This window comes from Lipotes vexillifer, unplaced genomic scaffold (assembly GCF_000442215.2).
Source record: "Lipotes vexillifer unplaced genomic scaffold, Lipotes_vexillifer_v1.1 scaffold111, whole genome shotgun sequence".
Classification (NCBI taxonomy): domain Eukaryota; kingdom Metazoa; phylum Chordata; class Mammalia; order Artiodactyla; family Lipotidae; genus Lipotes; species Lipotes vexillifer.
Genome location: NW_006778270.1, coordinates 2074826 through 2097874, shown reverse-complemented (window position 1 = coordinate 2097874; position 23049 = coordinate 2074826). Strand labels below are relative to the sequence as shown.

At 47.2% G+C, this 23049-nt stretch overlaps 1 protein-coding gene across 1 annotated transcript in view; it reads right to left on the bottom strand.

Annotated features, from left to right (window-relative positions):
* Positions 1 to 23049, bottom strand: part of PLXNA2 (plexin A2) — a 221551-nt gene that overhangs the window by 15653 nt on the left and 182849 nt on the right. Inside the window, exons 14-22 of the mRNA XM_007451568.1 lie at positions 17124 to 17241; positions 15156 to 15292; positions 14071 to 14238; positions 13831 to 13924; positions 9906 to 10145; positions 3421 to 3564; positions 2910 to 3144; positions 776 to 918; positions 17 to 93 (exon numbers count right to left, since the gene is read on the bottom strand). Of these exons, the coding sequence (XP_007451630.1) occupies positions 17 to 93; positions 776 to 918; positions 2910 to 3144; positions 3421 to 3564; positions 9906 to 10145; positions 13831 to 13924; positions 14071 to 14238; positions 15156 to 15292; positions 17124 to 17241 (1356 nt within the window). The remainder of the gene's footprint in view (positions 1 to 16; positions 94 to 775; positions 919 to 2909; positions 3145 to 3420; positions 3565 to 9905; positions 10146 to 13830; positions 13925 to 14070; positions 14239 to 15155; positions 15293 to 17123; positions 17242 to 23049) is intronic.

Genomic DNA, 23049 nt, shown 5'->3' with positions numbered 1-23049 from the left:
GCGGATGAAGGGCAGCAGGAACACCTTGTTGTTGATGAGCTGGGCGAAGAGCTTCAGGGCCTTCTCCACGTGCTGCTGCCCGTTGCCCTGCACCTGGGACGGGTGTGATGGGCGTGGCTTCAGAGGATGAGCTTCCGGCTCTCCGGGAGGGTGTTAGCTGATGATGATGCCAGCTATAGGACCCTCTCCATGATGCCTGTAACCGCCCCACCCTCGGTGATGTAGGAATAACTGGTCTCTGAGGTCTGCAGTCTGCTCTGACTTCCCCCTGGGTTGAGAGGGTTGGGCTCCAGGTAGAGACCTCAGAGAGGATGCTATTCATCTGATTTTCCCAAGGATGCAACACAACAGGAGATACCGCAGCAGACTAGCTTGGTTTACTAGTCTCCCCTTAATCTCCCCTGCCCTGATTTATTATCTTTAGTAAAACAAACTGAGAAATGAAAAAACAAACCTCACAGAATCATAGGTCTTTCCTTAAGCCAGCTTAAATCCATTCGGAAATGAGGCAGAATCTTAGTTAATTAATTCAGTCATTAATTAAAAAATGACAAACAATCAGCTTTCCCCTGGAATCATCCCAAAGAGCCTGGGTGCCCCCCCTGGCTGTGATTTTCCTGGTTGGAAATATCCCCGTTGCGGTGATGCTTCTGCAAAAGCTATTTCTCCTCCTCGCTCCTGACCTTCTTCTGAGCACTGGGCCCCACTGGCATTTCCTAGGAAACCCGGGCCCCACGTCCCTGCTGGGCAGCTGGGCGAGGGAGGCGGGTGTTACCTCCAGCTCACGCAGGACGGGATGGTCCTCAATGCCGGGGAACAGGACTCGCATAGCATAGGTCCGATAGTCCAGGTAGGGGATTCCTGAGCGGTCCAGGTCACTGGTCAGCTCGTTGATGTCTGTCTGGAGCTCGGCAAAAGCTATGAAAGTGCAGTGGAGACAGGGAAGCTCAGGAGGGGAATGCAGGCCGGGGAGGGGAAAGGCAGGAGAAGTTCGTGGAGGAGGGAAGGGCCAGGTTGTAGAGACAGGGAGGGTTATAGGGGTGCGTCTCCAGGGGCGATAAGATATCTCCAGTCTGCCTTTCTTAGGTGGTGGGACTATGGGTGATTTTTATATTATTTCCTCCTCTAAGCTTACCTATAATTTTGAATTTTCTTTCTATGTATTATAAGTGTGGTTAAAACAAAGGAAGCCCACGACTTCGGTCATGCAGGTGATACAGGTGCTAGAAGCAGGTGAGAGGCAGTGGTCGAACAGATCAAACAAAGACCAGAATAGGTAGCTTTGCTCCCCTTTTCCAAGCAAAAGAATAAACCAAGATGCAAAAACCTTGGGGGAAAATGAAAATCAAAACCACCGTGAGATACCACTTCATACCCATTAGGATGGCTGTTATAAAAAAAGTGGAAAATAACATGTGTTGGCTAGGATGTGGAAAAACTGGAACCCTCATATCTTGCTGGAGGGAATGTAAAGTGGTACAGCTGCTCTGGAAACCAGTTTGGTGATTCCTCCAAAAATTAAACATAGAATTACCAAATGACCCAGCAATTCCTCTCCTACATATATACCCAGAAGAACTGAAAGCAGGGACTTGAACAGATGCTTGTACCCTCACGTTCACAGCAGCATTATTCATGGTACCGAAAGGTGGAAACAACCCAAATGTCCATTGACAGATAAACTGATAAGTAAAACGTGGTTTATATACCCAATGGACTATTATTTAGCCTTAAAAAGGAATGAAGTTCTCTCAAATACTACAACATGGATGAACCTTAAAGACATGATGCTAAGTGAAATAAACCAAACACAAAGGGACAAATACTGTGTGATGCTGTTTATATGAGTGTCCTAGAGTAGTCAAATTCATAGAGACAGAAAGTGGGAGAGGAGGATGAGGGATTATTGTTTCATGAGTACAGAGTTTCAGTTGGGGAAAATGTGGAAGTTCTGGAGATGGATGGTGGTGATGGTCACATGATATTGTGAATGTACTTAACGCCTCTGAACTGGAGGAGGGGAGAGCACTAGCGTGCAGAGATAAGAAAGTTAAATTTTATGTTATATATATTTAACACACTCACACACAGACGAAACTGAGAACACCACCAAACCCAGACTTAGGGAGCCCTGACCACCAGGCCCTTGGCCAAACAGGGGCTTCCCCTTGGTGGCAGACCTGTCTCCTGACACCCTCCTTGCTCCTCCCCAGCCCTGGCGCTGGGAGGAGCCTGGCCCACTTTGCCCCAGCCCAGCTCTTCCCTTTCATCCAGCAGAGGGCTTGTTCTGATCTTGAAGTCTGCAGCAAAAGAAGTCTTTTGATTCCTAATTGAGATGTTTACCCAGGGAGTCTTCCAGGTCCTCAGCCCAAGGGGACACCAGGTAGCTGCGGTTGCTTGGGAGACAGAAGAAACACTGTCTCCACCACCACAGCCTAGGATGCCCTGTAAGTGGCCTTCAGAGGCTCAGCCTGCAGTACTGGCTGAAGACACAATGTTGGGGAGGGGAGGGGGTGGAAGGGAGGGCATGTGCTCTCACCTTTCCTGCTGCTCCAAGGCAGCCAGGCAAAAGGAGCTGTCACCCCTAAGTGGGGATCTAGAGTCTGAGGCAGCAGGGCCCAGGAGGCTCTGACTGTGGGGAGACTGAGGTCCCAGGAAGGAGAGTATGCTGGCCCAGACTGTGGGATGAGTCAGGGCACAGGGGGACAGAATAATGGGATCAGGTCTGGGGCCTTACTGTAGGCATTTTAAGGGCAAAGGAAGTTTAAGAGAAAACAGAGGTCAAAGTGGAGCAGGATGGCTTGTGGTAGAAGAGATGGGAGCAAAGATGAGAGCTGTTTTAGGGAGGGGGGGGGTAATAAGGCTGGTGAGGAAAGAGGGTCCCGGAAGCGAGGGCTGCCTTCACTTACCTTCCTTACACTCCAGGGCCACACGGGACTCCAGGTTGTCCATCTGCATTTGGAGCCGCTTGAGAGTAAGGTCATTTTCTCGAGACTTGCGCTTGTAGGCGATGAGCACAATGATGACGATGATGAGCAGTAGGCTGCCACCCGCCGCGATGCTGACGATGGCTGGCAGGGTCAGCAAGCTGTCTGAGATGACACTCACCGAGCCGGGCGAGAATACCATGCCACCCACGTGGACCTGTGCATGGCACACACAACAGTCACTGTAGAGCCCTGGCATCCAATCCTTCTCAATTCAGAAAGGGCATGAGAGACCACAACCACACAGTGCAGTCTGGATACAAAACAACTTCCTGCTTATCATCTGCCTTTCTTTTCTTGTGTTCTTAGCTCCTACCCATTTTAATATAGGACTTTGTGATGAGGAGATATGGAGGAGGTTGAAGACCCTTTCTTTATGACAGATTATACATGAAAGGTGAGGAGGGGAGGAATAATTAGAGGGTTCACTCACCATGACCTTGTGCTGCCCAGTGAGGTTGGGAGGCTCGCAGAGCAGTTGCGTCTCGGACACAGTGACAGCGCATGGGGTCTCTCCAATCAGCACGGTGTAGTTGAGTTTGGCACCTCCAGAAGCAGGAGGGCAGAGGTTTTTGCCCTGTAGGTAAGAGCAATCTTAATAGGAATAATTGACACATGTGGACAGAAGTTAATTGGTTATTTAAAAAGAGATTAAGGCCAGTCCCTCGCATCAGGAAACTTCCACAAGCCTCTTAGAAAGCCTCATCCACCAGAGAGCAGACAGCAGAAGCAAGAAGAACTACAATCCTGCAGCCTGTGGAACAAAAACCACATTCACAGAAAGATAGACAAGATGAAAAGGCAGAGGGCTATGTACCAGATGAAGGAACAAGATAAAACCCCAGAAAAACAACTAAATGAAGTGGAAATAGGCAACCTTCCAGAAAAATAATTCAGAATAATGATAGTGAAGATGATCCAGGACCTCGGAAAAAGAATGGCGGCAAGGATTGAGAAGATGCAAGAAATGTTTAACAAAGACCTAGAAGAAATAAAGAAAAAACAAACAGAGATGAACAATACAATAACTGAAATGAAAACTACACTAGAAGGAATCAATAGCAGAATAACTGAGAAGGAAGAACGGATAAGTGACCTGGAAGATAGAATGGTAGAATTCTCTGCTGTGGAACAGTGAATGAAAAAGAAATGAAGAAGAATGAAAAGAATGAAGAATGAAAAGAAATGAAGACAGCCTAAGAGACCTCTGGAAAAACATTAAACGCCAACAACATTCGCATTATAGTGGTCCCAGAAGGAGAAGAGAGAGAGAAAGGACCTGAGAAAATATTAGAAGAGGTTATAGTCAAACACTTCCCTAACATGGGAAAGGAAATAGCCACCCAAGTCCAGGAAGCACAGAGAGTCCCATACAGGATAAACCCAAGGAGAAACATGCCGAGACACATAGTAATCAAACAGGCAAAAATTAAAGGCAAAGAAAAATTATTGAAAGCAGCAAGGGGAAAACGACAAATAACATACAAGGGAACTCCCAAAAGGTTAACAGCTGATATCTCAGCAGAAACTCTACAAGCCAGAAGGGAGTGGCAGGATATACTTAAAGTGATGAAAGGGAAGAACCTACAACCAAGATTACTCTAGCCAGTAAGGATCTCATTCAGATTCAATGGAGAAATCAAAAGCTTTACAGACAAGCAAAAGCTAAGAGAATTCAGCACCACCTAACCAACAAACGCTAAAGGAACTTCTCTAACTGGGAAACACAAGAGAAGAAAAGGACCTACAAAAACAAACCCAAAACAATTAAGAAAACGGTAATAGGAACATATGTATTGATAATTACCTTAAACATGAATGGATTAAATGCTCCAACCCAAAGACACAGGCTTGCTGAATGGATACAAAAAACAAGACCCATATATATGCTGTCTACAGGAGACCCACTGCAGACCTAGGGACACATACAGACTGAAAGTGAGGGGATGGAAAAAGATATTCCATGCAAATGGAAATCAAAAGAAAGCTGGAGTAGCAATAATAATATCAGATAAAATAGACTTTAAAATAAAGAATGTTACAAGTGACAAGGAAGGACACTACATAATGATCAAGGGATCAATCCAAGAAGAAGATATAACAATTATATATGCACCCAACATAAGAGCACCTCAATACATAAGGTAACTGCTAACAGCTCTAAAAGAGGAAATCGACAGTAACACAATAATAGTGGGGGACTTTAACACCTCACTCACACCAACGGACAGATCATCCAAACAGAAAATTAATAAGGAAACACAGCTTTAAATGACACAATAGACCAGATAGATTTAATTGATATTTATAGGACATTCCATTCCAAAACAGCAGATTACACTTTCTTCTCAAGTGCTCACAGATCATTCTCCAGGATACATCACATCTTGGATCACAAATCAAGCCTCAGTAAATTTAAGAGAATTGAAATCATGTCAACCATCTTTTCTGACCAAAACGCTATGAGATTAGAAATCAATTACAGGCAAAAAAAACATAAAATACACAAACACATGGAGGCTAAACAATACGTTATTAAATAACCAAGAGATCACTGAAAAAATCAAAGAGGAAATCAAAAAAATACCTAGAGGCAAATGACAATGAAAACACGATGATCCAAAACCTACGGGATGCAGCAAAAGCAGTTCTAAGCGGGAAATTTATGGCTATACAAGCCCACCTCAAGAAACAAGAAAAATCTCAAATAAACAATCTAACGTTACACCTAAAGGAACTAGAGAAAGAAGAACAAACAAAACCCAAATTTAGCAGAAGGAAAGAAATCATCAAGATAAGAGCAGAAATAAATGAAATAGAAACAAAGAAAACAATAGCAAAGATGAGTAAAAGTAAAAGCTGGTTCTTTAAGAAGATAAACAAAATTGATAAACCATTAGCCAGACACATCAAGAAAAAGAAGGAGAGGACTCAAATCAATAAAATTAGAAATGAAAAAGAAGAGGTTACAACAGACACCCCAGAAATACAAAGCATCCTGAGACTATTACAAGCAACTCTATGCCAATAAAATGGACAACCTGGAAGAAATGGACAAATTCTTAGAAAGGTATAACCTCCCAAGACTGAACCAGGAAGAAATAGGAAATATGAACAGACCAATCACAAGTAATGAAATTGAAACTGTGATTAAAAATTTTCCAACAAACAAAACAAAGTCCAGGACCAGATGGCTTCACAGGTGAATTCTGTCAAACATTTAGAGAAGAGCTAACACCCATCGTTCTCAAAGTCTTCCAAAAAATTGCAGAGGAAGGAACACTCCCAAACTCATTCTATGAGGCCACCATCACCCTGATACCAAAACCAGACAAAGATACTACAAAAAAAGAAAATTACAGACCAATATCACTGATGAATATAGATGCAAAAATCCTCAACAAAATGCTAGCAAACAGAATCCAACAACGCATTAAAAGGATCATAAACCATGATCAAGTGGGATTTATCCCAGAGATGCAAGGATTCTTCAATATACACAAATCAGTGAATGTGATACACCATATTAACAAATTGAAGAATAAAAGCCATATGATCATCTCAAAAGATGCAGAAAAAGCTTTTGACAAAATTCAACACCGATTTATGATAAAAACTCTCCAGAAAGTGGGCATAGAGGGAACCTACTTCAACATAATAAAGGCCATATATGACAAACCCACAGCAAACATCATTCTCAATGGTGAAAAACTGAAAGCATTTCCTCTAGGATCAGGAACAAGACACGGATGTCCACTCTTACCACTATTATTCCACATAGTTTTGGAAGTCCTAGCCACAGCAATCAGAGAAGAAAAAGAAATAAAAGGAATACAAATTGGAAAAGAAGAAGTAAAACTGTCACTGTTTGCAGATGACATGATAATATACATAGAGAATCCTAAAGATGCCGTCAGAAAACTACTAGACCTAGTCAATGAATTTGGTAATGTTGCAGGATGTAAAATTAATGCACAGAAATCTCTTGCATTCCTATACACTAATGATGAAAAATCTGAAAGAGAAATTAAGGAAAGTCTCCTATTTACTGTTGCAACAAAAAGAATAAAATAGCTAGGAATAAACCTACCTAGGGAGACGAAAGACCTGCATGCAGAAAACTATAAGACACTAATGAAAGAAATTAAAGATGATATCAACAGATGGAGAGATATACCATGTTCTTGGATTGGAAGAATCAATATTGTGAAAATGACTATACTACCCAAAGCAATCTACAGATTCAATGTAATCCCTATCAAGTTACCAATGGCATTTTTTACAGAAATAGAACAAAATGCCTTAAAATTTGTATGGAGACACAAAAGACCCCGAGTAGTCAAAGCAGTCTTGAGAGAAAAAAACGGAGCTGGAGGAATCGGACTCCCTGACTTCAGACTATACTACAAAGCTACAGTTATCAAGACAATATTGTACTGGCACAAAAACAGAAATATAGATCAATGGAACAGGATAGAAAGCCCAGAGATAAACCCACCCACCTATGGTCAACTATTCTATGACAAAGGAGGCAAGGATATACAATGGAGAAAAGACAGTCTCTTCAATAAGTGGTGCTGGGAAAACTGGACAGCTACATGTAAAAGAATGATATTAGAACACTCCCTAACACCAAACACAAAAATAAACTCAAAATGGATTACACATCTAAATGTAAGACCAGGCACTACAAAACTCGTAGAGGAAAACATAGGAAGAACACTCTTTGACATAAATCACAGCAACATATTTTTTGATCCACCTCCTAGAGTAATGGAAATAAAAACAAAAATAAACAACTGGGACCTAATGAAACTTAGAAGCTTTTGCACAGCAAAGGAAACCATAAACAAGATGAAAATGGGAAAATTCTCCCTCAGAATGGGAGAAAATATTTGCAAACAAATCATCGGACAAAGGATTAATCTCCAAAATATATAAATAGCTCATGCATCTCAATATTAAAAAAATAAACAACACAATCCAAAAATGGGCAGAAGACCTAAATAGACATTTCTCCAAAGAAGACACATAGATGGCCAAGAAGCACATGAAAAGCTGCTCAACATCACTAATTAATAGAGAAATGCAAATCAAAACTACAGTGAGGTATCACTTCACACCAGTTAGAATGGGCATCATCAGAAAATCTACAAACAAAAAATCCTGGAGAGGGTGTGGAGAAAAGGGAACCCTCTTGCACTGTTGGAGGGAATGTAAATTGATACAGCCACTATGGAGAACAGTATGGAGGTTCCTTAGAGAACTAAAAATAGAATTACCATATGACCCAGCAATCCCACTAGCGGGCATATACCCAGAGAAAACCATAGTTCAAAAAGACACATGCACCCCAATGTTCAATGCAGCACTATTTACAATAGCCAGGTCATGGAAGCAACCTAAATGCCCATCAACAGATGAATGGATAAAGAAAATGTGGCACATATATACAATGGAATATTACTCAGCCATAAAAAGGAACAAAATTGGGTCATTTGTAGGGACGTGGATAGATCTAGAGACTGTCATACAGAGTGAAGTAAGTCAGAAAGAGGAAAACAAATATCGTATATTAACGCATATATGTGGAACCCAGAAAGTGGTACAGATGAACCGGTTTGCCGAGCAGAAATTGAGACACAGAAGTAGAGAAAAAACAGATGGACACCAAGGGGGGAAAGCGGTGGGGTGGTGGTGGTGGTGGTGTGCTGAATTGGGAGATTGGGATTGACATTTATTCATTGATGTGTATAAAATGGATGACTAATAAGAAAAAAAATTTGATAGTGGAATGGACTTGGAATCTTTCATCACCTAACACGGTTCCTTGAACTTTGTAGGTGTCTAAAATAATATTCAATAATTCTTTGCCAGCTCTTGATGTTAATGAACTAAATAAGGCTTTTGTCTTAGCTTTCTTAATAAGTTATAACACAGAGAAAAGTGCGTAAGTCATAAGTTTAACTATAAACTTATGACTTATGTGAGTTATCTGAACTCCCATTAGTATTACCACTACTCAGATCAAGAAACAGAATTTTCCCAGGATCTCGGAAGCCTTCCTTATACCATTTCCTCGTCATGACCCCTGCTTTCTGCCCCCAAAGTAACCATTATCTTCACCATAAATTTGTTTTGCCCAGTTTTGAAATTTTTAAAAAGAAACCATACGATGTATATCATTTTATGTCTGCCTTGTTTTGCTGAATATTGCTCATGAGTTTTATTTGTTGTTGCCTGTAGCAATGCTTACTTATTTTTATTGTCTTCTATATTTTATTATATAAATGCAAAATATATTCTAATGTTGATGAACAAAATAAATAAATAAAAATAAAAAGAGATTAAAGAGGCGGGGTAAGGGCAGCAATGCAAAAACCAATGAGTGACTCCATGGTAAGTTTTTGGAGAGGTCTTCTAACAGCCACAATTTAGACAGAATAAGAGAAAACAAATGGAAGAGAGAATGAAAGGGAGGAAGAGAGTGGTAAAGAGAAAGGAAGGCGAGACCAAACAGTAAACAAGTGAAAGTTTGGGGGAGGATGCAGGGGATAGAAGTGAAAGTGGTAGAGTAACACACACCTGGAAGGATGGTACCAGGGGACCATGACCTCTTCACATTTGAGGGCAGTTACTGAGGCCACGGGTGGGATCAATAAAGGACATCGTTGCTTCCAGTGCACTGCAGGACTTTTAGGTCCCAAAGCTCACAAGGACACACAGAAATACTCTACGGTGTTCCTTGAGAATCCCAAGTGCAAGATATGTCACTCAATGGGTCGATATGTATAACCAAGCTCCCTTCACAGGGAGATGACAGCCATGTGAGCCCGTGTGCATCGAAGGGAGGCCAGGCCAGGAGAGGGGTGCTCCGGCCACCCCTGCGCATGGCAGGCAGCCATCCCACCCTCCTACCTTCAGAATGATGGGGGATCCCGGCTTTTGATCCAAGACCCCAGTGGGGCTGAGCAGTTCAAAGGTCGGGTTGGGGTAGTAGATGAACTTGGTGTCGTTGTAAATCAGCAAGGACTGGACATTGTTAAAGACAAATCCAAACTCGTCCGGCCGTTCCACGGTGTCCAGGCCGGGCCGGTAGTCCGTGGTCAGGGAGGGTGCCAGGCAGGTCAGGGTGGTGGTGTTCACAACTTTGCACACCTAAAGGGCCCAAGAGCACGGTGTTCAAACACCCAGCAGGTGATGGTGGGGGTCACACTGTCACCCTCCCACCCTTTGCTTATTTTGGCAGGTCTCCAGTGGGCTTCTTGCTTGAGGAAAAGGGCTGTGAAATTGTTTTTTTTTTTTCTTTTTTGGCAGGGAGGGGTGTGTTTTAACTTCATTTATTCATTCACCAACACTGAGTGAGCACCTACTTTGGGCCAGGAACGGTGCCAGTAGTTGGGCCATCCGTGAAACAGTCACAGTCTATGGGGAAGACAAATGATTCGACAAGCATTACAGTGCAGTCCTGGCAGAGGGCCTGGAGCACAGGAGGGGCACCAGCACTGTTAAGTGCGTGGATGGAGGTGAGAAACGTCCGGGTTGGGGAAATACCAGGCACTCTGTGGGTGTCCGTGTTTGTGCATGAGCCTGTGTTTGTACGTGAGCGTGCATGGCCTGAGGCAGGGTGAGGGTGGCTCATGGGAGCTTTCCTTTGGAAGAGATGAATGAAATTTAACGTGAAGAATGTGTAGGACTTAACCAGACAGGGGGGATGGTAAGGGATCAAGTCCCTGGCAGAGAGAACAGCAGCAAAGGTCTGGGAATGAGGGAGCATGGATGTTTGCGGAAAAAGTAGGACAGAAGCAGTCTCCCGTGCGCGCGTGCGCGCGCGCGCGCGTGTGTGTGTGTGGTGGAAAGAAGGAAGTTGTGTGAGATGAGCACATAATAGGTGTTCAGTTAATGTTTACTGAAAACACTGATGGATGAAAAGGATCCTTCACCTCCTTAAATGTTCTAGTCAGGATCTCTCTCTTCTCCAATCGAGTGCCCCCTAACTCTCCAAGGGGGTATAACCTTGGTATTGACACTGAGTTCATAATGTCCTTTCTTCCTTGGTGGACTCTCATCTCCCAAATAACATCCTAGTTGAGCTGGCCCCACGTGGCATGTGTGGTACCATTCTCTCCTCTAGTGGTTTAGTTTGAGGGCTTCCCAAGGCAGCAGCCAGATTGAAGAAAGTGCTCTAGGACCCACGTGTGGTCTGGGAAGAAAACCTGGACCCCTCCCCACCTCCTCCTGTCTCGCGCTGTGCGGCTCAGTTTTGGCTCTGGGAGTCACGGTGTCCCCAAAACAGCCAAGGGCATCTGTGAGAACCCTGCTCAAGTACACACTGTCCTGGCAGGTCCACACATGTTGCGTGTCTGGCCAACACACACATACCCAGGCTTCATGTTCGGAAAACAAGACCGTGTGTGAAACTGCAAAAAAAGCTGACGCTTGCATAGAAATTATGTCAGAGCTCCAAGTCTTAACCCTCCCTTTCCAGGGGGAGTTGAAGAGTTTAAACCAACAGCTCGCTGAGGGCTTCGTGCCCTGTCGGAGGTCATACGCATCCCCGCCCTTTTCAGCTCACCCTTCAGCAGCCCCTTGTGAACCTAATGTCCCTTTCACGTTCCAGCTGGCATGAGGAAAATGGTGGTGCGGTCAAACAGAGTTGAGCTGGGAGTTCCCTCCCTGGGTTCCGCAGGGCACACCCCCCCAGCCCAAGCACTGCTTCCCTGCCCCCCCATCTTCCTCCCTGCTCACTCCAGTGCCCCTGGATGGGACTCCTCTGTGAATGAGCAAATCACCCCCAGACAAACGGCCTCCGTTTGCTCTCTGCCCAGCGCTGCATCGGCACTTTGCCAAATATTCCTTTGGGTTTTGCGGCCTTCGCTTTGGCCCTTCTCACGGGGCTGCTTCCAAACCCAAAGGCAGGGGGTAGCCCCCGGGGACTGAGGATGACGTGGGGCCCAGGTAGGGCTTCAGGGGCAACGTGGCTCTTTCTCACCACTCCTGAAAGAGAGGGCATCGGGCGGAGTTTACGGGCTTCCCATGCTGGGGCCCGGCTTAGTGGAAACCTGCACACCCAGGCCTTTCCTCCAGGCTGCCTGCCAGCCTGCAGACTCCAGGCAGGTCCCTGTTGGAGCTCAGGGTCCCGAATGCTCGAGAGGCAGGAGCTGTCTCTTAACTCCTTGAAGCACTGAGGTCCTGGTGGGTGGGCTGGGAGAACTGCTGGGGAGATTCCTGCCTGGGGCTGCCAACGTGTCCTGGCGGGCGCACAGGACGCCCAGGACCCAAGCCTTCTCAGAAGGTTGCCAGGTGTGGGGAGCCCTGTCCAGCCCAGTCTTCTCTTCAAATAGCTTCCCAGGGACCAATGCTGCAGCCTTTGGAGGTTAATCTTGTCAGTCATGCACTCATCCTCCAAGATTCCCTCTGTACTAGATTAACCACGTCTTTTATTTTCTGTGTTCTGAGGCTTTAACCTCTGGGGCCTTGCTGGTCCTGGAGGGGCTGCCCCTCCCCAGGCTGGCCAACTCCTAGAGACAGCAAACAGATGGAGGCGGTCTGGGGACACTGAGCCTCGGTATGGAAGTGGGGTGGGGGCACCCCTCTTTCACTCATGGATCAGGCTCTACGTTGGGATCTGGAGTTGCGTGCTCTTCTAGCCCAAAGAGCTGTGAACACAATGGGTCACTGGAGGTGTGAAACAGGTGTCTCCACGTCTCTGGCATGATGAAATGTCAAGCCCGCCATCATCTGACGTGGTCTAGTTAGAAGAGTCAGATGTTTGGGATCTAGCTTGGTCCTGCCGCCAGCCTCCTTCATGATTGGGGGCAAGTCATTACTCCTTTCTGGCCTTAGTTTTCTAAGCTATACAGTGAGAAGTCTGGACCAGATCATCCCTGAGACCTTTCCAGATCTAGCCTTCTGGCAGCCTGTCCCTTTCTGTATTTCTCTGTTTCCTAGGGAAGCCTCAAGCATGCTGGGAATGTGTCAGGGATAAGAGGGTAGATCCAACACCATCTGGCCCATCTCTGTCTCCATCTCAGCCTCGTCAATCCCCAGAAGTTCAAAGCAGTAATTCATATGAAAAATAATGGCCGTAATAGCATCTCCTGGACTATAATTATGAATACAATAACGTTTCAGAAAATATTGACTGAAAAGAGTAAGATGGAGCCAGTAGAATGAACTAAAAAATTTATAACAACATAGCAGACATTCTGCTCTTATGATAGAGAACTTTTTTAACATCACAAAAATCCATAGTGGAAAAAAATTAAATTACATGGGTCTGCACAGAGGAATAAAGTGAAATGTTCAGCTTGATCATCTTAGCAACCAGGATGGAATTATCTGCATGCAGTGACTAACGTTTATCAGGTGCCAGCCTAGTTGCAGGTTACAAATCTGCGTGGCAAGTCTTATCATCAGCATTTCTAGCCAGGGAAGGGAGGATCAGACACGTTAAACGACTTGATCATGGTTGTAGAGCTAATAGATGGCGGTGTTTTGTTTCCAATTCACAGATGTCTGAGTCTGGATCCAGAATTTCTTCCCCCTCTCACCCTACCTCTTATCAGACCTCAAAGTGAACACGGCAGAAAACAGGAGCCCTTTTGCACCATATCTTAAGCTCAGAAGCCAGTATGTTTATACACTCATGACATCACCTTCTGACAAGAAATGATTATACTGTAATTATAAAAATCATTGTGAGGCCCAGGTGTTTGGGGCCATGATTCTGCACTCTTCTCTGGCAGTCGAATGTCCCAGTGCCTAACACAGACCTTATCACACTGCAAAACACAGACACAGCCGTGTTTCCTGCAGATCAAGGGGACCGGTGGTTACTCACATTGACAGATTCTTTCCCATTAAACTTGACTCGGATCCTTGGCTCCTGAATGACATCCAGGTTGAAGCCTGTGACGGTCAGGGGTGTGTGGCCACTGGGAACAAGCAGAGTCTGGGTTAGGTGAAAAACCCTCTCAAACTGCTACCACTTGTCCCCCTAGGATCCTCACAGGAGCTGCACTTTGGCAGAAGGGATTAGGTTGCACGGCAGCTGGGTGTATCCCTGCCCGCTCCGCCTCACCTGGCGATACTCCACTCGGGCTCAATGCGCTGCACCCGGGGGTCATCTATGTACTCGAACTGCAGGTTGTTGTCTACACGGGCTCGGTCGACACTCACAGAGACAGGGACGGGCCCCAGCCCATTGGATGACGGGGGTGAGACACACACGATCTCATTCATTGATCGCCTACAGGGAGACCGCAGGAGGGTTGTGAGCAAAGGCATGGGCAAGAGGCGCAGCCTCTGGCCTGAGAAGGGGTTTTCCCCAGTTGGGGGGTATGGCCCAGGAATGTTCTTCTGTCCTTTTATACTCTAGACTGGGGAACATCCCTTAGCAGTGTGTATCAGTGCTTCTTTATACCTGAGATCCCACTCCGGTTGGATTAGGGAGCCAATTGGAGAAGGGGATTCGAGAAGGTGGGGCAGGGGCAGGGGTCCTTGGCCTTTGGGGGAACTCTTCTTTTCTGGGTTTTTCTAGGCCATGACTATTTAGCCAGTGCTTAGTGTCTGGTCAGTCAGTTAATAAATTGAGCACCTGCTATGCAGAGAAGCAAGTACACAGTCCTTGCCCCTCAGGCAGCTTATGGTCCAGGGAGGAAATTTACTGGGCAAGTCGGGTTCTCATCCAGGGATCCTTTCAGAATTCTCTCTAGATTCTCTACATCCCCAGGGCTTCATCAGAACATCTGACAAATAGTAGGTGTTCAATTTTTAGCACATAAGAGATGCCCTGAGGATGAGTCTGTGCTTGCAAAGGACAGAGGCCGTGCAATCTCCATGTTTCTCAAGTCGCCATGGTGGGGACATAATGAATGCTTGAACCGGGTTGTGACTGAGAGCTCCTGGGAACCTCCCTCATCAGCAGTTCTTATGGTCCTCTCACTTCTAAATATCTGTAGAAGTATTTAGCCCCTATGATAGCCCTCGCGATACAAATTGACTAGTGGTATATATTTCTTTCAGTGACTGGAATGGTGTTTGGGCCCAGGACATGACACATAACGCGGAGATGATGGGGCAGGCACATATGTGAACATGCACAGGAACATGGGTGCACAGGCCTCACGTGTACAGTCTCCTAGGGCTCCTTCGAGCCCATCTCACCCATAGAACTCGCAGGTCTGGTTGCCCAGGTAAACAGCCACGCTGCTCCCAGCCCCGAGGTAATGGCCCGTGATGGTCACCATGGTGCCTCCGGACTCTGGCCCTCGGATGGGGTTGAGTGACAACACGGAAGGGTTCTTTGGGAGGAAGCAGAGAAATGATCACAGCTCAGGTTTTACCCAAAGGGAGAAACCCAGGCTAGACTTAAAGACAGAATGAGGGACTGTGTCCACGCTCAGAGTGAACCCTTTCTAATCCCAAACACTCTTTGCCTACCCTGGAGCTGAGACCCTTTCCAAGAAGAGGCTCCAGGCATATCCAGGGAAGGCAGAAGGGCCGTGTTTTGCAATTAACTAACTCCCCTGGGAGTCTTATGCTCATAACACTGTTGGGAAGGCAGAGATGACACTGACTAATCTATCAATTAGTTTGCAAATTGAGAACAATTTGAAAATGCTTCTCTATCTGGAGCGCATACTGATTTTTTTGGCACAAAATCAATAGGGCTGAATAAAGGATCCCTGCCTGGATTGGGCAACCAAGAGGATCCATTAATGGCCCAGGCTCATGTCCTTCCGTCCCTCCCTAAGCAAGAGAAGGGCACAACAGGTGCAGAGACCTGTCAGTAAATGTTAGATGTGTCTTCCCTGACCTTCACCAGGAGGATGGCCCATTGTTGGCTGGGATTTTCTAGTAAGCTCACTAAATTGTAAAATTAAGCCTGAAGCCTAAAAGAAATGTCATCTGGCCTAAAATGCATCAGAAAAAGTTGCTCCTGCCTAGCGGGCAGCAGAGTGGAGTGGAAAGTGCGTTTAACTGAGCACCTACACAGGCATGAACTCTAGTCTGCATTAGCCACTCACTAGTGATGGGCCCTGAAGCAAGTTTCTGGATCACTCTGGGCTTTTGTTCCCTCCTCTGTCAAGACAGGAGAGTGGGCTACATGATCTCTAAATCCCTCTCAGCTCTGACACTCTACAGCTCTCTCCATCCACTCTTTCTGGGTTTGCTTCTCACACGAGACCCTGTCTGTCCTGCACAGGAGATGGGGTAGGTGGGCTGCAGATATAGGCCATGGTACCCTCCCATCTGAGAGAAGACTGGTACAAGGAAAGGTGGAGATGCTGAGATAAGAAGGCAGAGACTGGAAAACCTAAAACAAGAAGTAAAGTGCTTTAGAGAGAAGAGAATTTTGTGGTCAAGTAAATTTTCAAGACTCTGAGCAAGGCTGGTTTGACCCCCTCCGCTGGTGTTAACACTTTTCGATGAAGAACTTGATGTGGCAACGTTGGCTACTAGGTGTCAGAAAAGGGACTTTGGAGCCCCAGAAGCAGGTAGTTCAGCACGAGAAAATAAAGTCTTTGTGAGTCCACCATCTGTTGCTTGGGTGGGAAGAAGTGTTTCCAGGGCTGAGTGTGTGCATATGTGTGTGTAACCACACCAACACACAGAGTAGCTCACTCGTACATCCCACTCCCATGGTCCTGCACACAGACATGCGTTCCTGCAGGATTCCAAATGGCTCCTCTAAACTCCCACTTACAATATCCTTGGCAGAAAACAAAGCCTGTGGATAAATATAGACCTTTTTAACTGGGTCCCTCAGATGATCTGTCCTCATTAGGCTGGGATTAGACAGAAATATCACATTGGTGGGACAAAGGGCAGCCCCTCCCCACCCTGTGTCTAGGATCCACTTTCTAAGAAAGGCCTGATTTTGCTTATTTAGAACTCTGACCTGTGGTTCTCTGGGATGCCAAAGTCTCCAAAGTGTTGTTGGTCATGCACTTGGCCCACCCAGGAAAGACAGGTTTTCCTGGGTGTCTTTTCTGGTCTCCTACTCCATCTGCGTGAAGCCTGGAGGTGCCGGCTTGGGAGAGGGGTGGGTGGGACTTTCCTGGGAGAAGCCTGGAGCAGAAATGTGCCCTTGCTAGAAGCCTGTAGCTCAGCACTAGACCCAATACTCACCACAAACGTGTACTGTTGATGGGATTTGGTCATGAACTCTGGCTTACACTCGCCAATGCACAGGCGCACAGGCCCAGAGGTGGTCCCCACAAGGGCATGGCCCATTTCACAAACGATCCTGAGGAGAGAGCAAACCTTTCCATGAGAGACTTGGGGAGAGCTGCATCCCTGCCCCAGCTTGCTCACCCTGTCATAGTCACAGTGAATGACTCATCACAGTCTTACAATAGTGCTGGACCAAGACTCAGCTTGCTCAACCATGTGGCTGTGTGACCTTGGGTAAAGCACTTTCCCTCTCTGGACTTTAGTCTCTCATTGGTACAGTGAGAGGTTGGATGAGCTCAACTCTAAAGCCCTCGAAACGCTATGCTGCCTATTTCTATGAGCAAGCCTGTAGTCCCCGGTGCTTGGTGCAGGGCTTGGCATTGGGTATCAACCCAATATTTGTGGAATAAACCTAATGTTCAACAGAGAGATCTAGGGGCAGTAATTTAGTGCTCTTTCCTGTGTGACAAGCCAACACTGCAACACTCCCGAGAAGAGGGATTGAGGACTGATTTGCCAAGCTGATTCAATGGTGGTTTGTTTCCTGCAGTGAGGGAACAGATAATCTGGTGAGATAGTGAGTTGCCCAAACCGGAGCTCCCAGCTGAATGGGAGGAGGGGCATCCAGTGGCAGCAGGCGAGGGGGTGGGAGGTGGATGAGTTCATTAGGACAGCAATCGACACTGGACTCCCACTTAATCACGGGCTGAGCTCACGGAGCTGGTGGGCGAGGCGGTGAACCAGCCCTGGGGCTGGAAGTCATGTCTCACATCAACAGGAGAGCTGGAGAACGGTGGCGGTGGGAGGGGGGTAGGCAGGGGGGAGGCACTCTCTCTCGTGATGTGCAGCTTGATACCCCCAGTGAGGGCTTCCCTGGTACCTGAGATAAGTTACAACAAGCACATTTACAGATGGGTTGTCTTAGCCACAGCAGACTCTAGAAAGAGTGGGCAGCTGGAGGATATGGGTGGGACTGAAGAAATCAGATTCCTGGGGGGATCTCTTGCCTGGAATTTTAAGGCATGGGATGGGTGGGAAAGGGCTCCACCAGGCTCAGCAAAAAGGAACCCAGGGGACCAATGGAAGGCTTTTCTTTCCTTCCCAATGCCATTTAAGAGTTCAGTCTGAGCAGTCTGGTGCCCTTGGTAGGTTGGTTTAGTGGGGAGTCAGAAAAACAGACCCCTCTCCACTAATCCCCAGCATTATCCAGGCACGGTGGGGAAGATCCATGTTCAATGGAGGATGCTTATCTCAACAACTTCTCTAGGAAGGAAGGTAACTAAACAGAGATTTCATTTTGATGTAATAAAACTTGCATTAAACAAATACATGGCGTGCTCACACACACGGCATGCCACCGATCTCCAGCTCCTTCCTAACAGTTAATCCCAAATAAGTACTTTCACTCCCGGTGAATATTTACTTAACATACAATGACTGTCTTATTACATTTAGCACATTAGGTTTGACAAGAAAGTACTGAGTCCATGTCAAAGGACATTCTCCTTTCCCTTTCTCTGTGAATAAATTAATTATGAACCCACAGTAAAGATGATAGTGATGATCAATTAGTATTTTACATGTAAGCGTCTCCTTAAACCTCATTAGCGGAGCATTTGAGAAGCTTAATTTAAGGTACTACGTGGGGTTATTTCCATGCTGCTACCTGCTTGGAGTAACAACTCTCCCATCCTGCTTCCTGGGCCCCAGCACCTGTTCCCGTTTGGGGTCCCTGTCATCCTGTCACATTGCTCCGGGCTCTCAAGGAGCACCAGAGGATTATCGACTCTCTACTGGGGGTATGGGGGTGTGAAGAAAAGGAGGCAGCAGATAAGTGTCTTTCTCTCTCTTCTAATCAGTGCTTTCTTGTCCCTCACTCACCCCCCTTGGCCACTGTGCTGGAGCCACCCTCGACAAGAAAAGCAAGAGCAAATCATGGCAGGCTTGAAGTCACGGAAAGAGGAAACATGAGAACACGTAAAGGTCACAGGCATATTTGCTCCTCCTGGGGCCTGTCTAGGAGAGGAGAAGGCTAGAATGGCCTGTTCAGCTGTCTGCGGTGTCTTGGCACACTATCTTTTCTAGAACATTTTCTTGCTCAGGGTTTGTGGCCCAAAAGATGAGCTTTGCATGTCAAGCACGTGGGAGAAGAGGGTGGATGGGAGATGGCACTGCCCAAGTGTCCAAGGCTGAATGCCTGCAGTTGGCTCTCAGTGTCCCACCTGGAAGGGTATGATGCAGGGGCCGAGGAGCTAGGCTGCAGGGAGGGCCTAGAGCTGGACCACGGGTTCCGTTCCTTGGCACTGCAGCTGACTCCTTTCCCTGCTGGTGGAATGCGGTCCTACTTCATCCAGTGAGTGGGAGAGGACTGTAGAATGGTCTGGGTTGCTAAGTCTAAGAGCTGGGTGAGAGTCCTGAGGACGCAGACCACGTTGTGGAAGGACTCTAATGACCTCTAACTCTTGTTCCTTTTTATTCCTGGGACCCAGTGCTCGCAGCGAAGGATGGAGAGGCCTCCTCGAGTGTATTTGTTATTTGCATTTGTTCTCTGAGCTCAAGGAGATAGAGGCTTAAAGGAAGAAGCAAGGGCAGCTATAGGCAGCGGAGAGGGTTATTTTGAAGAATGAGGGTCAGGCCAAAGCAGATTCTGTACCTCAACAATAACAAGAGCTACAATTTGTTGAGCTGTGTGTGGCAGGCAGTGGCCCAGGTAGGGTCTCGTGTCATCCTCAGGCATCCTACAGGGTGGGTCTTACTTCTCCATTTTTATAGACAAGGAAGCCAAGGCTCAGAGGTGTTAAGTGACTCATCTGTGGCCATAGTGCTGGGAAGTGGCAGAGCCACGATTCGAATCCAGGTCAGCCTGGCTGCAAAGCTCACCTTTGACCGTTCCACTCTACTGCCCCTAGAATCAGTGGCATCTTCTCTGTGTCTTTTGTGGAAGGGACAGGATGGACATAGTGGCTGTGCTGGGGTGGAGGTGACGTGGCTGTGGGGGGGCTGGGGCTGGAGAAGGGGGAAGTGGGGTAGACCTGGCTGGGTTCCTAAGGCTCTGAGGAAACTGTGCCCCCTCCCTCCCTGGTTGGAGATGACCACAGGCAGCGGTGTGGCCACCACTTCCTCCTTCAGGCCTTACAGGTTAGCAAAGTTCCTGTGGTTTGACTTCTGGGGGCCTCCTGCCTCTTCTCGGTGTCCCTGGTAGCTTTAGGCTCCCTGTGTATTATCAGGAGACAACAGCTGGGGATGCCTAAAGTTTCTCCTTGTAAAATGAGAAGCTAGACTAAATAACTCTCTAATAGTTATTTAGCTTCAACATTGGGAGGCTTGACTCCTCCTGATGGACAGGAGCTTCTGGATTCACATTAGTGCCACCGATAAGCTTTCTAATGGCGGGAGTGGCAGGTTCCATAGGGCATAGAAGTTATTGCTTCTGACATCCTAGGGCCACAGAAGTGATTGCAGAGGTCCATTTCTACATACCCATTTCCAGATGAGACATTTGAGGATCAGGGAGCAAAGAGACTTGCCCAAAATCACATAGCTCATCAATAGCTGATCTCCTGGCACCAAGCCCGGTGCCCTCGCCTCACACCGCACCACCTCTCATAGATTGGCTAAGATGGTGCCTTTCCCCCCGTGAGTGTGCATCCTTGGGGTGGGGAGCACAAGCATGTAACATCCGTCAAGACATGACTGACTTCGTAGGTGCAGCAGATGAGAGGGAGGGGGTCTGAGGACCCAAGCTGAGTCCATCTCATACAGAGCCCCTGTCCCAGGCAGGGCTGAGCTGCAGCCTCAACCTGCATCTCATCGTCCAGGAAACGTCCTGTGATGGAATCATCCGGCCCTCCACAGACCTGTGGGGCACTGATTGCAAGAGACTAAGCGGGGCCCTTTAGCCAAACATTAACCTAATTGCTGAGTGATAGATGGCACGGCACAAGCATATGGTGAGTCATTACTGTGCCCGCTAATCCTGCCCGTGCCTGGGACACTGCACTGGGTCCATTTAGCCAAATTCATCTCTCACAGATATCTATAATGATTGTGCCTCTTGCTCACTGCCCAGGATGGAGGCTTTAATGATGTTAACAAACTCTCAATAATGAGCCTGACATGGCTGGAAACCAGGGCTGCATGCAGGCAAGGTGAGGAATGTGCCTGCTGCCTCCTGCCTGCCCCGCGCCTGAGGAGATGACGGGGCTGGTTTTCTAGGGTGATCATTGGCCCTGGTAGGGACCCCTGGCAACCATTCACCTCCCCAGGCTCCTTTTGTATCCTCACTTCCAGTTTTTCTTGGAACTTTCTTCCCTAGGGCCCTGGGTGAGAGTGATGCATTTGATTTCAAAGATATTGAATAGAACAATATTTCCTTACGTTCCTATGGCACGTTACGGTCTTCACGTTTTCATCTCACTGAATTCTCTCCCCAAACCCATGCAGTAGGAATCATGATTTCCATTGGGCCAATGAAGATTAGAGAGACCAAACAGTTTGCTAAGGTCTCAGGGCTGGCAGGTAGAGGAGGCAGGATTTAGAAGACCCTTGGATCCCAATTCTCATGCGATTTCCACATCCAGCTGCCCAAGAATTTACACTTCTCTGTTCAAAGCCTTACCCTTCAGCCCCCTGCGAACCCTTTCCTTTGCAGTCCTGTGGCATCTCACCAAGTTGGAGACTTGACCTGTGTCCAGTGGCCCAAGGCAGCTCCTTGAGGCCAAGGTGGGTCTGGGGTCAGTGTGACTGAGAGTCTAGCTGGGTGTGGCAGGGTGCTGGGCTCTGTAAAGCCATCTGATCTTGGCGAGCCCGACAGCTCTCCCCTTCTCTTCTGGCTCAAAAGCGCTACTTATATCATTTTCCCCTTTCCTCTTCTTAGTGTCTTTCCTGTAGACCCAGACAGTCTTCCCTCCATGATTCACTCCTTGAAGGGACAAGGCTGTCCGTGAAGGGTCAGGTCTGCAGGATCTGAATGTCTGCAGGGTCAGGCAGCTCCTTCTCCCCTGCTGGGTGGCCCCAAAGTCGGGGAACTCACGCCTCTGACTCCGACCCTGCCCAGGCCACACTGGAATCATGGCCGCTGACCCAGAAGGCCACAGGCTGATGGATAATGGAATTTGCAGGCCACTCTTACCCAGAAGTCCTGCCCCATGGCTGTTAGGGAACGGAAAGAGGCCTGAACCAAAAGTTAGGAGACTTGAGTTCCAACTCTGCCATGGCCACTTATGCACTGAGTGAGCAGGGGAAGTCATTTCACTCCCCAAGTCTTTTACTCTCTCCTACTTTGTAAAACGGTGATAGCAATGTCTACCTCTTAGAGTCCTTACCAATTAAAAGCAAGAGAATGGATGAGAAAGAGTAAGTGCTGATGAAAGGTAAAGTGTCATTTTTACGGTTGCCAGTGCCACTTTTCTGGTTGTTACTAAAGGCTGGCTCTGGGGAGGCTGCGAGGGGTGGAGCTGAAGGAGAGGAGCCCTGTTCACGGGCACGCTCCCAGTACCCCCTGCAGAGCTGTGTGCCCAGTGGAACCAGGGTGACTTGACCCAACTTTACACGATAAGTCATGCAGAAGGATCTGGCTGCCCTCCTCCCTTTCTCCATAGGAGGGGAAGCATCACTCCTTCTACCCTCCCACCCCCAGCATCCCCCTAGCTTCATGCCCACCTCCTGCCCACCAACTTCACAGCAGCCGCCACTGCCAAATGAACACCCCAAATTGGAACATATGTCACTTCTGGAGCCCCGTTCGCCTGTCCACCGCTACATGCCTATTTTCTAATTTCCAACTGACATTTCCCTTAGTGAAATAAATGAATTTGCTCTGGCGGAGGCCCTGCTCAGATTAAGCTGCTGTCAGAGCCCCTTGAGCCAAACAAATTGTTGC